We start from the raw sequence: 16,707 nt of genomic DNA on the forward strand, positions 1-16,707 counted from the left end.
ATTTTCAAAGCTGGGGATTAACAGAATCCTTGAAAATAATGCCTTTAAATTAAACAGAAAGACACATTTTGCAGCATAGTGTTTCCATTTCAGCTCAGTGTGAGAGGCTTTTTGGCGCACTCACACTGTCCATCCGTACCGTGCCCCGTGCTTTAGGGCACTTGTCCCCCCCCTCCCTCTCCCCCCGTGGGCCAGGCCCGTTTGTACGCACACCTGGGCCTCGGCGGAATGCTTCTTGCTGCCTATACGTCATCACGCCGTAACACGTCACACGCATTGATTGACGTCATCGCGATGCGTCGCTTTGTTTACAAATCTTTCCATATACCTCTGAGTTTTTGTGCGTCCGACTGTTTTAAATATTTTCATCTGACCAAATCTGCAGTAAACACTCCACCTCCGCATCACATCGTGAACCTTTCACCTCCATTGTTTTAAATGTCTGCGCATGGTCCGTCCTTTTTTTTCTACGTCCGAACAGGCGCACATAAAATGACGTCAGAACTGCCGTAGGTGCAAACGTACTTTACAAAAGCCCACCTCTCCCAAATGGTCCGTGGCCGGCAAGCGTGCCGCACCTAGGAGCGGTACGGATGCAATCACACTGGTCAAACGAACTAGACTTTAGCCGTGAAACGTGCTTGGGCACGGTACGGATGGACAGTGTGAGTGCGCCTTTAAATGTGTTTTGCTGTCATACAGCCTCATTTCTCTCCTCTCCTCACGCTGGGGCTGGGTGCACAGCAGGGAGCGGCGGGAGCCACTCACCAGTCTGCTAATGCCAAGTGCCCAATACCCAACTTTAGCTGTGATTTTCCATTTGCCCAACAAAGGCTCTAGATCACAGGCAAATCGGAGTTGCGAACAAACTCCGATTTAAACGGAGTAGAGAGTGACGAGACGAGCGACCCGCTGGTGCCTTGCAGATGCATTCCAGATAGTAAGCAGGCTAAATATCTTAAGTTTTTGGGGGACTTCAAGAGCCAGTACAAGGGCTGAAGACCAGGGGAAAGGGGCGGTTATAACAATAGGAACATTACTGTGAAGCTCAGCTCCTGGCCGGAGAAGTCAGATGGGGGATTCCTCCTGGTGAAAGATCTTGTTGTTGGTAGCGTTCATTTTATTGAATTGTATTTTCTTAAGAATCCCTTTCCTATAGAACAGCTCTTCACCTTGTCCTTTTAGTAAACAAACTAAACAGCCTTATGTTATTTATGTTATTTGCATGACCGCATGTAAATCCTGTCTCTACATGGGTGCATGTTTACAATTCTCAGAAAACTCTGACAGCGTAGGAGATTCACTTGTTCAAAGATCGTTTGTTCAATTGTTTGGAAAGAGGCTCCAGGAAGCCCCCCCCCCTGAGATGTGATGATACAGCCATTTCATACACCAGACGTGTAGACCATTTCACAGTTGTAGACACGCATTCTATGTATGTCCCAGTTTATGACGCATTGCCATACCTAGTATCTCCTTAGCACTGTGTCAGTGCTGGAAAATGGAGAGTGCATTGTTTGTATTTCTTTTAGTAATCACAGTGGTCTTGGGTGGCACTAAGCCCGGGATGCAGCTATGGTCTATATTTGGGGCGACAGTGGCTCAGTTGGTAGAGCGTTGTCTACCAACTGAGCTGGTCGGCGGTTCAATCCCCCCCCTGCCCTACTTGTGTCATGGTCGTTGTCCATGACACAACAAGACACTTCACCCACCTTGCCTCGTGTGAATGTGTATGACTGCTGTATGTTTGAGGAAGTGGTCGGAGGGGCCGTAGGCGCCGTAGGCACTGATTGGCTGCCATACTTCCGTCAGTCTGCCCCAGGGCAGCTGTGACTACTACGTAGTTTACCACCACCATGTATGTCTGTGTGAATGAATGGAACCTGGACTCTGTAAAGCGCCTTGAGCACTGAGAAAGACGCTATATAAATCAAAGCCATAACAATATCCGGTGAGTCATACTAAGGTAGAGATGACACGGACCTGGGAATGTGCATTCAACCTGCACTGGCTCCGTTCATACGAGTCTGCCATTACTCTGTTGTCATTAGCAGTAGATAATCTAGTCTGCAGTGTAGTTCATATACTTCACTGATAAATCAGAGAATTGTACAGCAACATTCGGCTTCATGATTAAAGAAAGTTCTTGCATCACGTCTTCAGTCCATACTTGCACTATCTACGTCTCACGTCCGCCCCAGAGGAGTATAGTAGCCTACGTTTAACCATTAATATATAAAAAAGCCTCCAAACTTCCATATTTTATCCCAAGCTCTAGTTGCCAGACCCTTTAATTTTCAGCCTAAAGCATATCAGTATCTCCTACAAATTTGCCAATACTTTCTTCTCTGCCTGCTGAGCGCAATTTGATCCGTCCTCAATCTATATTCTGCTATTCTTCATGCCATATTGATTTACTCTCATCTATATTTCAACCTCAGGTGCTGTTGTTATTTTTGCAAACCTTGCTTTTGATTCAAAAGGAAAAAAAAAACCTTTGATGCTGAAATCATAAACTATAACTTGTGATCATGGCAAGGACATGTTTTTTTTTTTGCCAGAATGTTAAATAACGTTAGCCTGCACGTTTGGATTATGTCATTTGACTGGATAGGATTGTCAGCTATGTGAGTATGTGTGGTGAATGTCATACACATGGTTGGTTTGTCACCTCCAGATTGAGTGTGTGTGTGTTGTTTTGCTGTGTTATGACTATGTGTGTGGTCACAGTGTATCTACACCTTTTTTTCGCCAGATCCTCTGTCGATGAGTCCTCAGAAAGCCCTAGAGACGATCGGGGCCAACCTGCAGAAGCAATATGAAAACTGGCAACCCAGGGTGAGTGGGTTCACTCCTTTTCTTGCATGTTCTTAACGTGATCACCTACACTTACATACATAGTTCAGTCAAATAAGGCTTACAATGAAATGCTTAGAAATTAAATAATATGAATCGTAGGCACCCTGAGTCTTGACCTTGGTCATATCATATTGAGGCCGGGCGATATGACAAAAATCTTATATCATGATATAGGTCATTTCATATCCTGATGACAATATATATCACTATATAGCATTTTTTTGTAAATCACAATAATGAGTATTTGATCTAAAAATCAACACTTTAAAAAGGCTGTTATCTATTACATTGTGGTTTATGTACTTGAATAAAGATGTTCGTGTTAGATTAAGGGCCTGACCCGAATATTCTTTAATTGGGTAGGTATTCGATTTTCCTTTTCAGTACTCAGATAGGCTGTAGTTTGAAAATGGCGCTGTGTCAGACTGTCGGATTGAACGTCTATAACGAGTGTTGCAGTGGGTGCAGTTTCAGGATGAGCGTTAGTAGTGCTGTTGATGACATCATGTTATGAGCAGATATTTACTGTTGGTTATTACAGAATATCAAAGATATGAAACAATAGAGGTTTTTCTATCATCATACGGTACATATCGTCATACGCCCTATAGCATATCATTACTGATGTTTTTTGGCATCCATTTAGCTATTCTCATATTTTTTCAAAGATCTTTCAGGAATTGTTGTGTTGCCAGACTAGCCTGAATAATGCTTTTTTTGGTCTCTACGAACCTTACTAATGTTGGTTACCCCTCCCAGTACTATAACAGAAAGGGTTTTTAACACAGTGACATCTATTGATACCAACCATGTTTTCTTTGGATATCACTTAGACTAAGACATCAGTTTCTACTCTCTGATGTGATGAGGCGAACACAATTCTTGTGCACATCAATCCTACTTAATGCTGTGAGAGCTTGGCAGACGCAACGGGGGCTGCAACGAACGATTGCCTAAGATGATGTCCACACCCCAATATATATTCAGTGTACTGTCAGAGACTAGTAAAAAAAAGAACAAAAAAAACTAAACATATTCACATCTAAGAAGCTGGAACTGGAGAATATGGGGTTTTCTTCCCTTAAAATGACTCAAAGCAGTCAAAATATAAAAATATTTGGCTTATTATTTAATGGTTGACATCTTTGCAGCTCTCTAGACACCACATTTTGATGTATGTGAGAAAAACAGCTGTCATGGTAGCTCCGAGACTCATTTAGTGATCATTTGAATGTATTATTTATCAGGTGAATGGATTCGTTATAGCTATCCCATCGTGTCAGCTCTAATAGATTTCCTGTAAGCACTGTGCAAACAAACCACCCACATGCTCTTGACAGTGATTCATAGGTTTTTTTTTTTAAACAGATGCATCACGTGTTCTTGTAAATTCTGCTGTTATAAGTTTGTATGCATATGCATCATATGGTTGCTGGCAGCGGAAGTTCTCCTCAGCTCCTAACTGTAAGTGAGCTCATTGTTTTCCCAGAGGCCACTTGCTCTGTTGTTCTCCTTGTGCAGTCCCACCATGGGCCTCCCCCGCATTGCAGGCTTGGTGCTGGAGCAGATGGCAAGGGCACCCACCCCGTAAGTTCGCAAACGTTGGTTGACGTTCGCTAAGCTGTATCGCCAGATCTCGCAAGAGTTTGACGTTGAGACAGTTACAGGCCTCAAACAAAGTGCATTTTCTTCTGATCTGTCCTTCTGGGAGAAAAAAAACATTTTGGTGTCAGAATGTTCGGCAGATATGTGGCTTGCGAAAAATGGGTTCAATATTAACTTCAGTGATTATAGGGCGAAAGGATCGTTCATCTGTGTTTTAGTGCGCATGCGCAAAAAGTTGCATGCTGCCTGTTGCTACTCGAGCCTTGAGTTCGCTTTAAATAATTTCCCCCTGGGATTATTAAAGTATTTCTGATTCTGATTCATGTTCACTTCTCCCATTGGAATAAATAAACTCAGTACCTGCTGTTATTCTCCAAAAGATGCAGGGTAGTGAAGAAAAACAGGGGACACCAAAGGAAATGACTATGAGTTACGCCGTCTCGCTTCTAAACAGTCTGTGGTTACAACAATCAGTGAGTTTGTTGCTTTACTGCACCACCTTTAAAGCATTCTCCATAATCTAGGTTGAACTTCTCTGCTTGTTCATCCTCAGTGTATAATATAAGAAATACAGTCCCACGAGTCACAAACAGCAGAATGATCCTCATGCACCTCACTGAAGGTAAAAGTGAACACAGAAGTCATCACTGGAGGTTCCACCATGAGCATATTGGCAGTATTATTAGTATTAAGTCAGACGTGGCAGGCAGCAAGGTGAGTGTGTTTGATTTGGGTCAATGTGGATGTCACAGCCTAGCTTGCTGGCAGTAGCATGCAGCTAACATTAGCTTAGCAGTAGTATGCAGCCACACTTTTTGAGATAACATGGCCACTGCTGGAGTCAGAGATGACGGAGTAACAGAACAGTTAAATCCAATTAAATCCTCACACAAATATTGAGAGTACCGGTACATAGAAATATCCAATAAATTAGATTATCTTGCTTTATTTTTATTCATGCATTTTAAAGTTAGTACCTTTTAAGTTGAGAACGCTGTATGGTGATTTATATGTTAGCTGCTCCCGGGCTGACTTTTTGACTCTCCTCCATATCCTTATTTCTGTCTTGCTATGTCAAATATGTGTCCTGTGGGGAGTGAAGGGGGAAAAATAAGCAAACACTTGAAATGTGATCCGAGCAGTCGGGACGTATTGCACTTGCAGATATTGGATTTGAATTGAATTTCAAACCACCGGCAAATATGTTTTAAATTCGTTCAGAAAGGATTGAATTTGATCATGGCTTTTTTGTTTTCTGTTGAGACTTTGTAACAAAATGTCTGTGTGGCATTAGATTTGTGAAAATGTCAGAACTCAGCTGTCTGTCTGAACAAGGCCTCCGAGGGACAGGATGAGGAAGATGTAGGATTTTTTTAGGCCAGGTGTAGAGAAAGAACTGAAAAGCAGAAGGTGAAAAAGAGGACAGTTGCCTCAGCATAAAAGTGGACATCCATTTGTACCCATGTTAGCGGGAACTGTGGAACCCTTCATGGCCAGTAAAAATATCTAATAATGATGGTGTAAGAGTAAAAAAACATAAGGTGGAGGAAGAGATGTCTCTGGAGGGAGCAGCTGAAGCGATGTAGGCTCGGGCCTGGATGACCCTGGAGGTCAGCAGAAAATGGTGTTAGGAGTGCAGGAGGAGGAGTGGGAGGGTGCGAAAGCTGTTCCTTTTTTTTTTTCAGCAGAACAGAACAGCGTTTGCCAATACACCTTACATAAACTGATGACAAAGCAATCAATTACACAGCAGCACCTTTTGTCATTGCTACAAAAAAAATCTTGTAATAAATTTGTATCAGATAGGCTGTGATGGTAAACGTTAGAACCGAGAGCAAATCTAAAATCCTTTTTGTCCTTTTTCACGTGTGTGTGTTGGTATACATACCATCACAAGAGCTGTAAGAGCTGTGTTGGTAACAGTTGAGCTGCCCAGTGTTCATCTGTGCCAACCCGCCGTCACGAAGCCATTCCTCCGTTTGCTTCTGTGCTTTTACTTTAACTCATATGGCCAGAAAACACACAGTCTTGGCTGCTGCCCACTCACTCTCCACCAACACTACACCACATCACGCTCTTTAAAAAAACTCTTTCTCTCTCTGACCTTCTTTCATCATCGTTTTCAACTCCACATCAAAATAATATTTTTTCAATCAAGGCTCTCATGCCCATGCTTTGCCTCTTCATGTTTGTACCAATATTCTTCTGTTCTGTTTGTACTTGAGTCTTGTTTGACCTTTCACAGTAGATGCAGGTTATCCGACATACTCCAATTGTACTCTATACTTGTGCACATGTTTAGAGCTTTAGGGAGATTCTGTTATTGGTGCAAATCACAGCATGACATGGTTATGTCACCAGGCGTATGGCCCCAAAACAATATCTGCTCGTGGAAATGTTGATTGCAGTCATTATATCAATTTACCAGTTTGGAATGCTTAAAGAGATACTTTACTTATTACAATCTAGGACTGCATCATGACAATGTGGGCATTGTATTTAGATAAACAGTGTTTGTCCTTTCTCCGTGGCGAAGGTCCCTGCCGAACTGAGCATCGAAAATCTGTCAAAAACCCAGAATGATGACGTACGTCATTTGGCCAATGCCACAGACCTGGATTAAAATGGGTTAAGTATCTCTTTAAGGTTTTTATTGCAATAAACCTTATTGTTGATACTATTTATTACTATTTTGAGCTATAGCCATTCAGTGTGTTCGCATTCTGTAACTGCCTCTCTATACAGTAACTTTATTAGTCTGCCTTCCCTGCTTCGGATTCTGAATGTGTACCCACGCACAATGAATAAACTGAAAACATTGCATGCATGTAGCAGACACAAGACCCACTAAATTAAATAGACAAAATGTTTTACTGTGTAGTAGGGTCGTGTGATATTGACAAAAATCAGAATCCCCAATTTCTGGGGGATTTTGTTGATAAAGATAATTGATGATATTTTGCATCCTTAAAAAATGTGTTTGGTCTATCCGACTTGCTTGCTCTTTTTAAAAGTATATAAGATGTTCATGGTAATAATGACAAAAGCAACTTCTTCCAGAAAAACATGTCTTACTCATTAACTTTCATTCAAGTAAGTACATTACAAAAACATTGAAATCACCAGTGCAAAACATTGCACGACGACCATCAACAACTACCATGAGAGCATTTTAAGCTGAAACTTCCCCCCAATGTAAATAATGATCATCATATTTGAACTACAAGGCATGGACATTATAATGTGGATACACATTCAACTGCTGTGCTGTAAGGTAAATTGCGCAGCATAAGCATGAACAAATTTAAGTCTCCGTATCCAAGCAGGCCAGTCACGGTTGATCGCCGACTACCCAATATTCTTTATATTCTGTGTTGGGTTAATTTGCAGATGGTGAAACAAGTTTGTTGTCCAGCTGTCTTTGATGGCAACCACTTTCCGACTTACTTTGCAGATTAAGCGTTCAGTGTTTTCAAAGCCAAACCACCTTTATGCGAGTGAGGGTGATCCACGTTTAGCTATTCAATCTAATGATGTCTATTTTGAGGCTGGTAGAGTTTGTGTTTGGTCTCCTGGTGCAGTTTCTTCACTCACTTTAACTTCAGCCATAGCTGCAGCTTCGTTAGCTTGGTTTGTTGTTGTCAAGCGTTAACACGACATGTGTTCTCATGCGCACGTGCCGCAGTCAGGGTTGCCAAATTTAGATTACATTTCCAAGCCAGACACACAAAACCCTGACAAAACCGCCCAAATACATTGGCTGAAAACAGTCCAATCTGGCAACACTGGCAGTAGTCTGTCCTAGGCTTGATCCTGCAGTGAATGTTTGCCCTCTCAAAAAGGCGTGTTCTAATTGTTTTTTTTTGCAAAATGAAGCATATATTCGATATTGTAATTTTTTACACATCGTTAAAACAACAATTAATATACTATGGTAGACGATATATATTGCACACCCCTAAGGCACCATTGTTTACTGTCTCTTTATAACAACACCTTAATGAGATGAATCCTCAGATCCCATAGTTTGTCCGGCTGTACTGTAAACAGACATTTGTACACATTATTTATCGTAATTCAACAAACAACTATGACAACGAAAAGAAAAATATAGTATACTTGTACAAATGCAGACTCCCCATGTTGAGAATGGCAAAATCCATTCATAAACAGTGTTTGACAGATATTACAGAACAAGCCTATCATATCCCAGTGGACTCTTTATATCACACACAGGAGAGTATATGTGTGTGAGCGTACTTGGCAAATATGAACATAACTAAAATCTAAATCAAATAATACAATGACCACGATATACTACAAGACAAATATACACATTAGCACTCAACATAAATACGGTCTACTAATCAATTAGCAAACAAGAAAGAATAGATATACACATAATCAGTGAAGGGAAACTAGATGCCATTCTAATTTTTTTAAGTGATATATTTAAAGTGAACACATCTTCACCTATTTGATTCATTGTGTCAAAGCAGGAGAACCGCTGCCAAATTAACCGAGCCTGAAATATTCAGCTCTAAAATTCACCGCTAGGTCTGTATTTCATTTTGTTATCTTCCAAAATTCTATTGAGACTTTTGAATGAAGCTTTTTGTTGTAGCTGTGGTTATATAAATGTAATTAACGGTGCTGTTAGATTGTGGCTAGACCACTCCATTTAATACAGGTGCCTCCCTTTTGTCCGTGAAGCAAACAGTTTTCTTACTGCAGTGAAAATATTTTGAATCTTTCATTTAAAGCATACATTATTAAAGAAGCATACCAGAGATGGGCATACTTTTCGGACCCTATGTATGCGTGTAATATGTTCAGATTTTGGGATACATTTTATGAAGCTAAAAGTTCACCATTATCAGTTTGTGTGCCATCTTTGTTGGAGAGCTTCATCCAAAGGTTGTGTGGTGCTGTATTCTAGCCCAGACTGGATTCATCTGACTATTCTTGTTTCACACAGACACATCCAGAGACTCGAAGTTATTGAGATACCTCACTTAGCTTTCAGTTTCTCTTTGAGCTTTACGGCTCAACATGCCTCCTGTGCTTTCCAATTCTCTTTCAAGCTTTACTTGTTCTCTTTCTTTTTCTCTCTGCATGCCACTGTGTTTAGTTTTTTCCCTTTCTGTCCTCTCTCATATATTTGGGAATCCAGTTGGAAATCCTCCCCTCTTGACCTGATGTTTGATAGTCGTTGAGATGAAAAGCTGTGCGCTTGTCTTGTCAAATGGTCTTTTCAAAGACGTGCATACTTGCTGAACATGTTGCAGCTGCCAAACAGGTTTACACCGCATCTCTGGCCAGCACAACAGTCATCTCGTGTATCTTTGTGCTGTCCTCAATCTCTCTCTCTGTATTCAGCTCTCCTGCCTGGCAGCAGCCTGTGGACCCCTGCTGTCCACTTCACTACTGTCTCTGCATTATGTATCAGTGAGCTGCAGCTCAGACACTTGCTACTGATTAGCTTTGAGGTTTTCTCTTATCACCCTGGAAACACCAAACTGCACAGAGGAGGAGTGTAGATTATCTGTGGAGTTGTTACAATGCAACACATTTTTTTTTTTTAATGTCGGGTAATGTAATATTTTGTCATGCCCTAGGATACTGAGGGGCTTTGACATCACTATTCACTGTCACTCAACAATGTCATAGATCTGTGGGGTAGCTACAGTGCCTAATTTATCAACAGTCACCGATGCCACTCACATGAGTGACATCATCCATATACTATTTAGGGACAGAGGGTGCTGAAGGCTGGACAGAGGGTGCTGAAGGCTGTACAGATTGTGAAACCACTTGACTTGACTATTTCTGTAATGGCTTTTTTTGGTGTTTTTGTCTTTGATGTCACCAAATGTGTAGAATGAGAAAAATGCATGGCTCTATTCAGAGTTTATCAACAATTTACTGATGGTACACACAAAGGTAATTATGAGTAGCTCCTCTCAGCGTGTAAAACATTTGTATGATGTCTCATACAATGGATGGAGTTTTCTAGAATCTGAGGATATAAGCCTGGTCATTTCCTAAAATTTAGTATCCACTACAAAATCCATTTTGAGTTTCAAAGGGGTTCAAATTCTCCTTCCACTCAATAAAACAATTTGAAATTCAAACATATTCCGGGCAAGCTTCAGTTTTTACGTCACTAGTGCAAGGAAAGTATATATATTTAGGTGATTTTATCCCTGTCTTTTAGTGAAGGGGGAGACAAAAGTTCTCTCCCTAATTATTTATAGACCATCAAGATACCCAGGAAAATGCTTTGATGAGTTTGCTGAACTGCTGTCAGTTTTCTGGACTGACTACAGCTTTCTTATCATAACAGGGGATTTTAACATTCACATAGACAATAAAATGGACACAACTGCCAAAGAACTTTGTTTACTTCTTGACACTTTTGGCCTCTTCCAACATGGGAAAGGGCCTGCACACACTCAAGGCCACACTCTGGATCTGGTTATCTCTAGAGGTGTTGACATTACTTCTGTTAACATTAAGGACTTGGCTCTTTTCTGACCATTTCTGTGTGTTCTTTGGCTTACAGACAACTCCAATCTTTCAGTTAACCTCTGTATCTCTTAAGAAAAAGTACATAAATGAGAATACCAGTGTTAAGTTTAAGGAAGCTATAGCAATGTCACCAAATGTGAGTGCAGAGACAGTTGAGGAACTCCTGGATAATTTCAACTGGAAAATCTCAAATGTCAATGATACCATTGCAATTATTAAAATTAAGATGACCTTGACCAGACAGAGAACACCATGGAGGAACACTATGAGGGTAAAGGCAAACAGAACGCAGTAAATCAGAGCATAAACGGAGAAAAACTAAACTTCAGATTCACCATGACCTCTACAAACTAAGTCTTTGTCATTTTAACCATGGGTTATTCAAGGCTAGACAGCAACATATTTCTGAAATGATAAATAAGAACATCAACAACACTCACGCTCTGTTTGCTATGGTTGAGAGGCTTACAACCCCCCCCCCCCAAAAGAGATTTAGAGTTTCAGAACTCTCCTCCACAGAAAAATGCAAAAAATTCGCTTGCTTTTTCAATGAAAAAAATCGAATCTATAAGGCTAAATATCCACACAAATCAGCCAAATAGTACAATGATGAATGAATCTCTAAAATCACCTAGATATAAATCAACTGTAATGTCAGAGTTTAATACAATTGGCCAAATACACTTGTCTTGACGCAATGTCATCTGACATTTAGCATATATATGCACCATATCATTACAATTGTAAGTAGTTACACCTGTGTTTTTCCTGCCATAAGCAGCCAAAGTGTCTACAGTACAAAATGTCTTTACAGTAATCTTGAGTTTTTATTTTGTAGTATGAATGTGCAGGCTGAACAGTGGCATCAGACAGTTTTCACAAATCTGGACTGCCAGAAGGGTCTCTTCTTTTTAGCCTAAGTTTTTATTAAGGGAGAGACGATGACTCTGTGAAACTACAAATGGGACAAAGATATGGGATTTTTAAGGCAAATACAGATTTTAGAGGGACAAGATTCTCAGATTACCAGTGGACAATATAGTGATTTTTTGAAATGGAAAGAAAATAGACCTTTTCTATTTAAATTGTGCACCGATATGATTCAGCAAACGGTCTCACAATGCTGCTTTCTTCAACATATAACAATACATTATACATTAAACGTATTACACTGTCAACCAGATCTAAAATAAAAATAATTAGACAAATAAACATCCTGTTCAGTATCAGTCAATAGCTGACCATTTAAATAAGGAATAAAAAAATAAATGTGCTATGACACCGTTTCTGAATCACCTCAAGAATTGTTTCTACATTATGTTCTATAAAAAAGGTTTTCATATGATAAAACGTATACGCTGATATCGATATAGACTGATATTTCTGTGATAGACCAGTATTGGCTGAGAATATATTGGTAAACTTCTATATCGATCTGACTCTAGTTGCATTTTCACATTCTGCATGGAGCAGAAAATAAGACACAAACACGTTGAACTGACAGGGGAATTTCTCAGGGCTAGTAGAGTTTGTGAAACTCCTCCCGCCCTCTCCCCTCTGTACTCACTGACAGCAGGCAAAGTGCAGTACTCTCTTGCATGTTTTGTAATGTCCCTTTATTTTTCAACTTGCACATGAATCCAATAATGAACTGGGTGGCATAGGAAGGAACACTTGCACACTGTGAAATGACAACTTAATAATTGTAATTTAAAAGATACCGTAGCAATGGTTATTATTGTAATTTCTAAAGAATATAGTAGTTCAGCTCACATGTTTGGTGCTTTGTGTAATGGACTGGTCGAAGTCTCTATATCAGGGGGAAAAATTGTGTGAGGATAATAATCCATATCATGTGAGGATAAATATGCGAGTCTTGTGCAGCTGCCAGCAGTAGGGAATTGGGGTTTTCGGCACATCTAGTGTGCCAATGTGTGCTGACAGAACATGCAAGATCAAAGCGTAGGAGTGAGTGGCGCACACTGTCATCAAATTCTGTTTAAAAGTGTGAAAAAGATTGTCAAAATGAGGTGGATCATTTTCACACATTCATATTTCTGTTATGGATTTTGAAAAAAAAAAAAAAAGGAAAACGGAATTCCTCGGCTGATTCATTAAAAATAAATTTATCCTTTCCTGGCCTTAGTAGTAATAGAGCTTCACACTTGAAACTCAATAACCAGCACCACCACCCGCTACATTATTCCCTCGGGGGACCCCTCACAGCTGCCGAATCACTCGAATTCCATTTGAGTTTAATTGATGACCAGCGTGTGCGGGAAGCTGCCGAGTGAATAACGCGATGCGGAAACCGTCTTTAATGGTCTCCCCTCGCCGCTCCTCATGCACTCAGTCCAATAGGAGCCACAGAGAAAACCATTAGCCCACTGGAAGACTTATGGACATCCCTTCAATACACCTATAAACAATGTGCCCCAGAGGAGGGCTACAGGTCATGGCTGCCATACGCTTGTGGGATATGAGAGGGAGCTGATTGATCAGCTCTCTCACTGCTGCTGATCGCCTTGTAAATATCCTACTAAACTATAGTTTGGAGACCTAAAGCCATCTTGTGTTGATGGTTCAATGGAGATTAACTCCAGTTTGTGGTGATGTTGCGTTGATGCAGAATGGTTATTGTAATAGAGGGATTGTGACCCAAAAGAGGCTGCAGGGTTTGTTGCATGTGTGTCTTCTCGTGAGCGGAGCAGTTATGTTTTTCATGGATCAGAGAGAGACGTCATCACATGTTCTTTTTGAAGTGAGGTGTGCTTTCGTTAGCTGTGAGCCGTGTTCAAAGAAGCACAGTGTCTTCATCTTTGTCTGTCGAAGTGAAGGACACAGCTTTGAGGTGAATTTTACCAGTGGGATTTCTTTTCTGCAATATTTTTTCCTCATCAATAGATGTGTGTGAACCTCCAGAAATTTTGAGCTAGTGTACGTGGCAGAGTAGTCTTGGTCTGTAGAAAGTTAAAGTTTCTGGCCCAGGAAAGGGAAGTTCGGGGTCCCCTGCTAGAGCTGCTGCCCCTGCAACCTGACCCAGATAAGTTGAAGATGAGATGAGATGAGAAGTTTCTTCTAGTCAGACAAGTTAGCTATATGGTAAGGATGTCCTCTTGCCTTTTCTTAGCTGGGACAGGGGAAAAATCACATAAAAAACAAAAAGATACAGAAGATGGATAAAGGAGGCCATAGAAATAAGGAAGCGTGAGGGCAACACCATGAACAGGGACGGGGGGGCATACTTGCTCCCCCACACCTGGGACACCATTCTCTGCCGGCGGCACCAGGGCGAGGTACGGACACAACCGGGTCCGGGTAAGAGGACATCCTTACCATACAACTAACTTGTCTGACTAGAAGAAACTTTAACTTTCTAAATGGATAAAGAAGACATTAGAAATACAATCGATCTAGTCTTGGTCTGGTTTTGACAACATATAGTATTTAAATCACCATTCTGATGAAGTCAGTTGTATGGGTCCTAAATTCTGTCACCAGGACCACCTATCCCTATTGTCTGCATGATGGAATGCTGATGAGTGTGTGTCACAGAACAGGTGCAGGTGTATCGAAGGTGCACCATGGGACAGGAAGATATAAAGGGGGAGCTCCAGTTCTGCTTGTTGCCAGTTATAAGTGATGCTGTGTGCGTGCAGCTTGACATACATATTCTTCCCCTTATATAAACCCCTTTCCCACTGGAGAGAAAAAACACTAACACCCACTTACATATGGCTTTTGTCTTTAGTGGGAAATATTGCAATTGACATTCATCCTGGGATTTTGCCCTTTTTCTGGCACGATGCTATGGCGCCTATCACCTCTATTGGTAACTTCTACTTTTCCTTTGTCATCTTTGCCACAAATTCCGTCTGTGCAAGTGGCGCTCAGACAACTTCCAAAGTAGACAGTTAGAAACAGAGACTGAATAACGCATATATGTAGGAAACTACCATAACATTATCACTGGCCTGGCTTTTCTATGTTCTTTAACTAGTGGTTAATTTTGTTCTTCTGCCCTTTGGTGCTCTTACCTTACTAGTTACTATCCAGTTTATACATTTTTTTATCTGCTGGTTTTTTATTCCTTGGTTGTTTTTGACACGGTTGGTTATTGTCCATTTTAAATTTTTTGGGGGGGGTTCACCAGGGATAATCAGAAATCAACTCTTGCACACATCTCCCTAACCAGAGACTCCTTATTCCGCTTCAAGTCAAAATGGTCCTGCTTGGTCCATGGGTGGCCATATTCACCTGAAAAGTGGCACAGAAACGGTCCCATCACTGCATAATATCAGACTTGAAGAGACAATGGCTAAGCGACTGGCCTTGGCACGCTCAAGCTCACCCACCTGTTTTACAAAATTAATGGAAATAGGTGAATTCAAACTCTTCAATTAGCATTCTTCACACATGGAAACAGCTAGCTAGCAAAATCTATCAGAAGGTGTGAACAGGTTTTAAACTGTACTTTGCTTTAGGCAACCATCTGCTGGTTTACTGAAATGTCGTAAAATGTATCCACTTCACCTAAAAAAAACAAACCTAGATGAAAGCTAGCTCTTGGCTCAGACAGTGCAGTACTGTTGGCTGCATGTGTGCATGCAGATGGTAGAAATTTGACTGAATGCTGACAAATTGTCTGTACATGCTAGGGATGGGTGTGAGTGATCAATTCCTTGAGTAGTCCTTGTTTTCAAATTAACTCGATTGACAAACAGTTTTATTGTTTTGTGTGTGTGTGCACGCAACACCTCTTGCTTCTGTGCTTGAGCAGAGACACAAGCACCTTCTGTTTTGATTCGCTTTCTTCGCCTCACCATCTGAGAGAAGTTGTGTGAACTACATACATGACAGGGTTACTGTGCAAGGCCCAGGCGACATAGAGGAGGAAAGCAGTGGCTCTTGGGACCATAACGTCAAGGCATTGGACACCCTCTTTTGGGAGAACTACTTTCTAAAGTATGGATGTCAACGAGCTAGAAGCTCTTGAATAGAAGCCATGCATTCATCCTCAGAAAACCCCACTGGAGTGGTGGAAGTTCAACAGGCACTGGGACAGAAAACAGAGCATTCTGGCAAAGCAGCACCTGCTGATACCTGCTACCGCTGTGCCAGAGGAACACCTGTTCTCCACAGCGGGACTGATCATTAACATAATTCGAACATGAATTTAATGAGGTTTTTGTAAGGAAACAATGTATGAAGTCGTGGTTGTGAAAAATAAATCCGTAAAGGTTAACTGTGACTGTTTTGATTGAGAATCAGAATTAAGTGTTGGGTAGGCTGTATTGATGTGCATCCTTATCCTGCAGGAAGATGTGTTGCGTTCTAAAAATACAATTGGAAAAATTAGTTCTCAATTGGCCCTCAAGGAATTGATGTGATGCCTCAATCTTGGAATTAACTACTCTTGCTCATCCCTAGTACATGTGATGGAGAAGTATGCAGCTAAATATCAGTGCAGGTTAAAAATCAGTTAGCCTAAATGAGTATACTTTTAACCAAAGCATGCCATAACAATTAGTATTGTTTTTTAAATGTTTTTCCACACAATAAATTCACTATTAAAGGTTATGCTTTTTAAATTGAAATTGTGCAAAAATTACAGCTCAACACCTTGGAAATGTTCTGGCCCTTTTCAACCTCAGTGAAAGACCTGACTTATTGTGTGTGCATGTGTTGGCACACACCTTGTAAAGAGGATGC

The 16,707-nt window shown here is 40.8% G+C and overlaps 1 protein-coding gene across 3 annotated transcripts in view; it reads left to right on the plus strand.

Moving 5' to 3' along the window:
* The window catches only part of rptor (regulatory associated protein of MTOR, complex 1), a 204,966-nt gene that overhangs the window by 24,885 nt on the left and 163,374 nt on the right, over window positions 1–16,707 (plus strand). For all 3 annotated transcript variants that reach the window (XM_083924337.1, XM_083924336.1, XM_083924338.1), the window contains exon 4: window positions 2,756–2,838. In XM_083924337.1, the coding sequence (XP_083780463.1) occupies window positions 2,756–2,838 (83 nt within the window). The remainder of the gene's footprint in view (window positions 1–2,755; window positions 2,839–16,707) is intronic.

This window comes from Echiichthys vipera, assembly GCF_963691815.1.
Source record: "Echiichthys vipera genome assembly, chromosome: 2".
NCBI lineage: Eukaryota > Metazoa > Chordata > Actinopteri > Perciformes > Trachinidae > Echiichthys > Echiichthys vipera.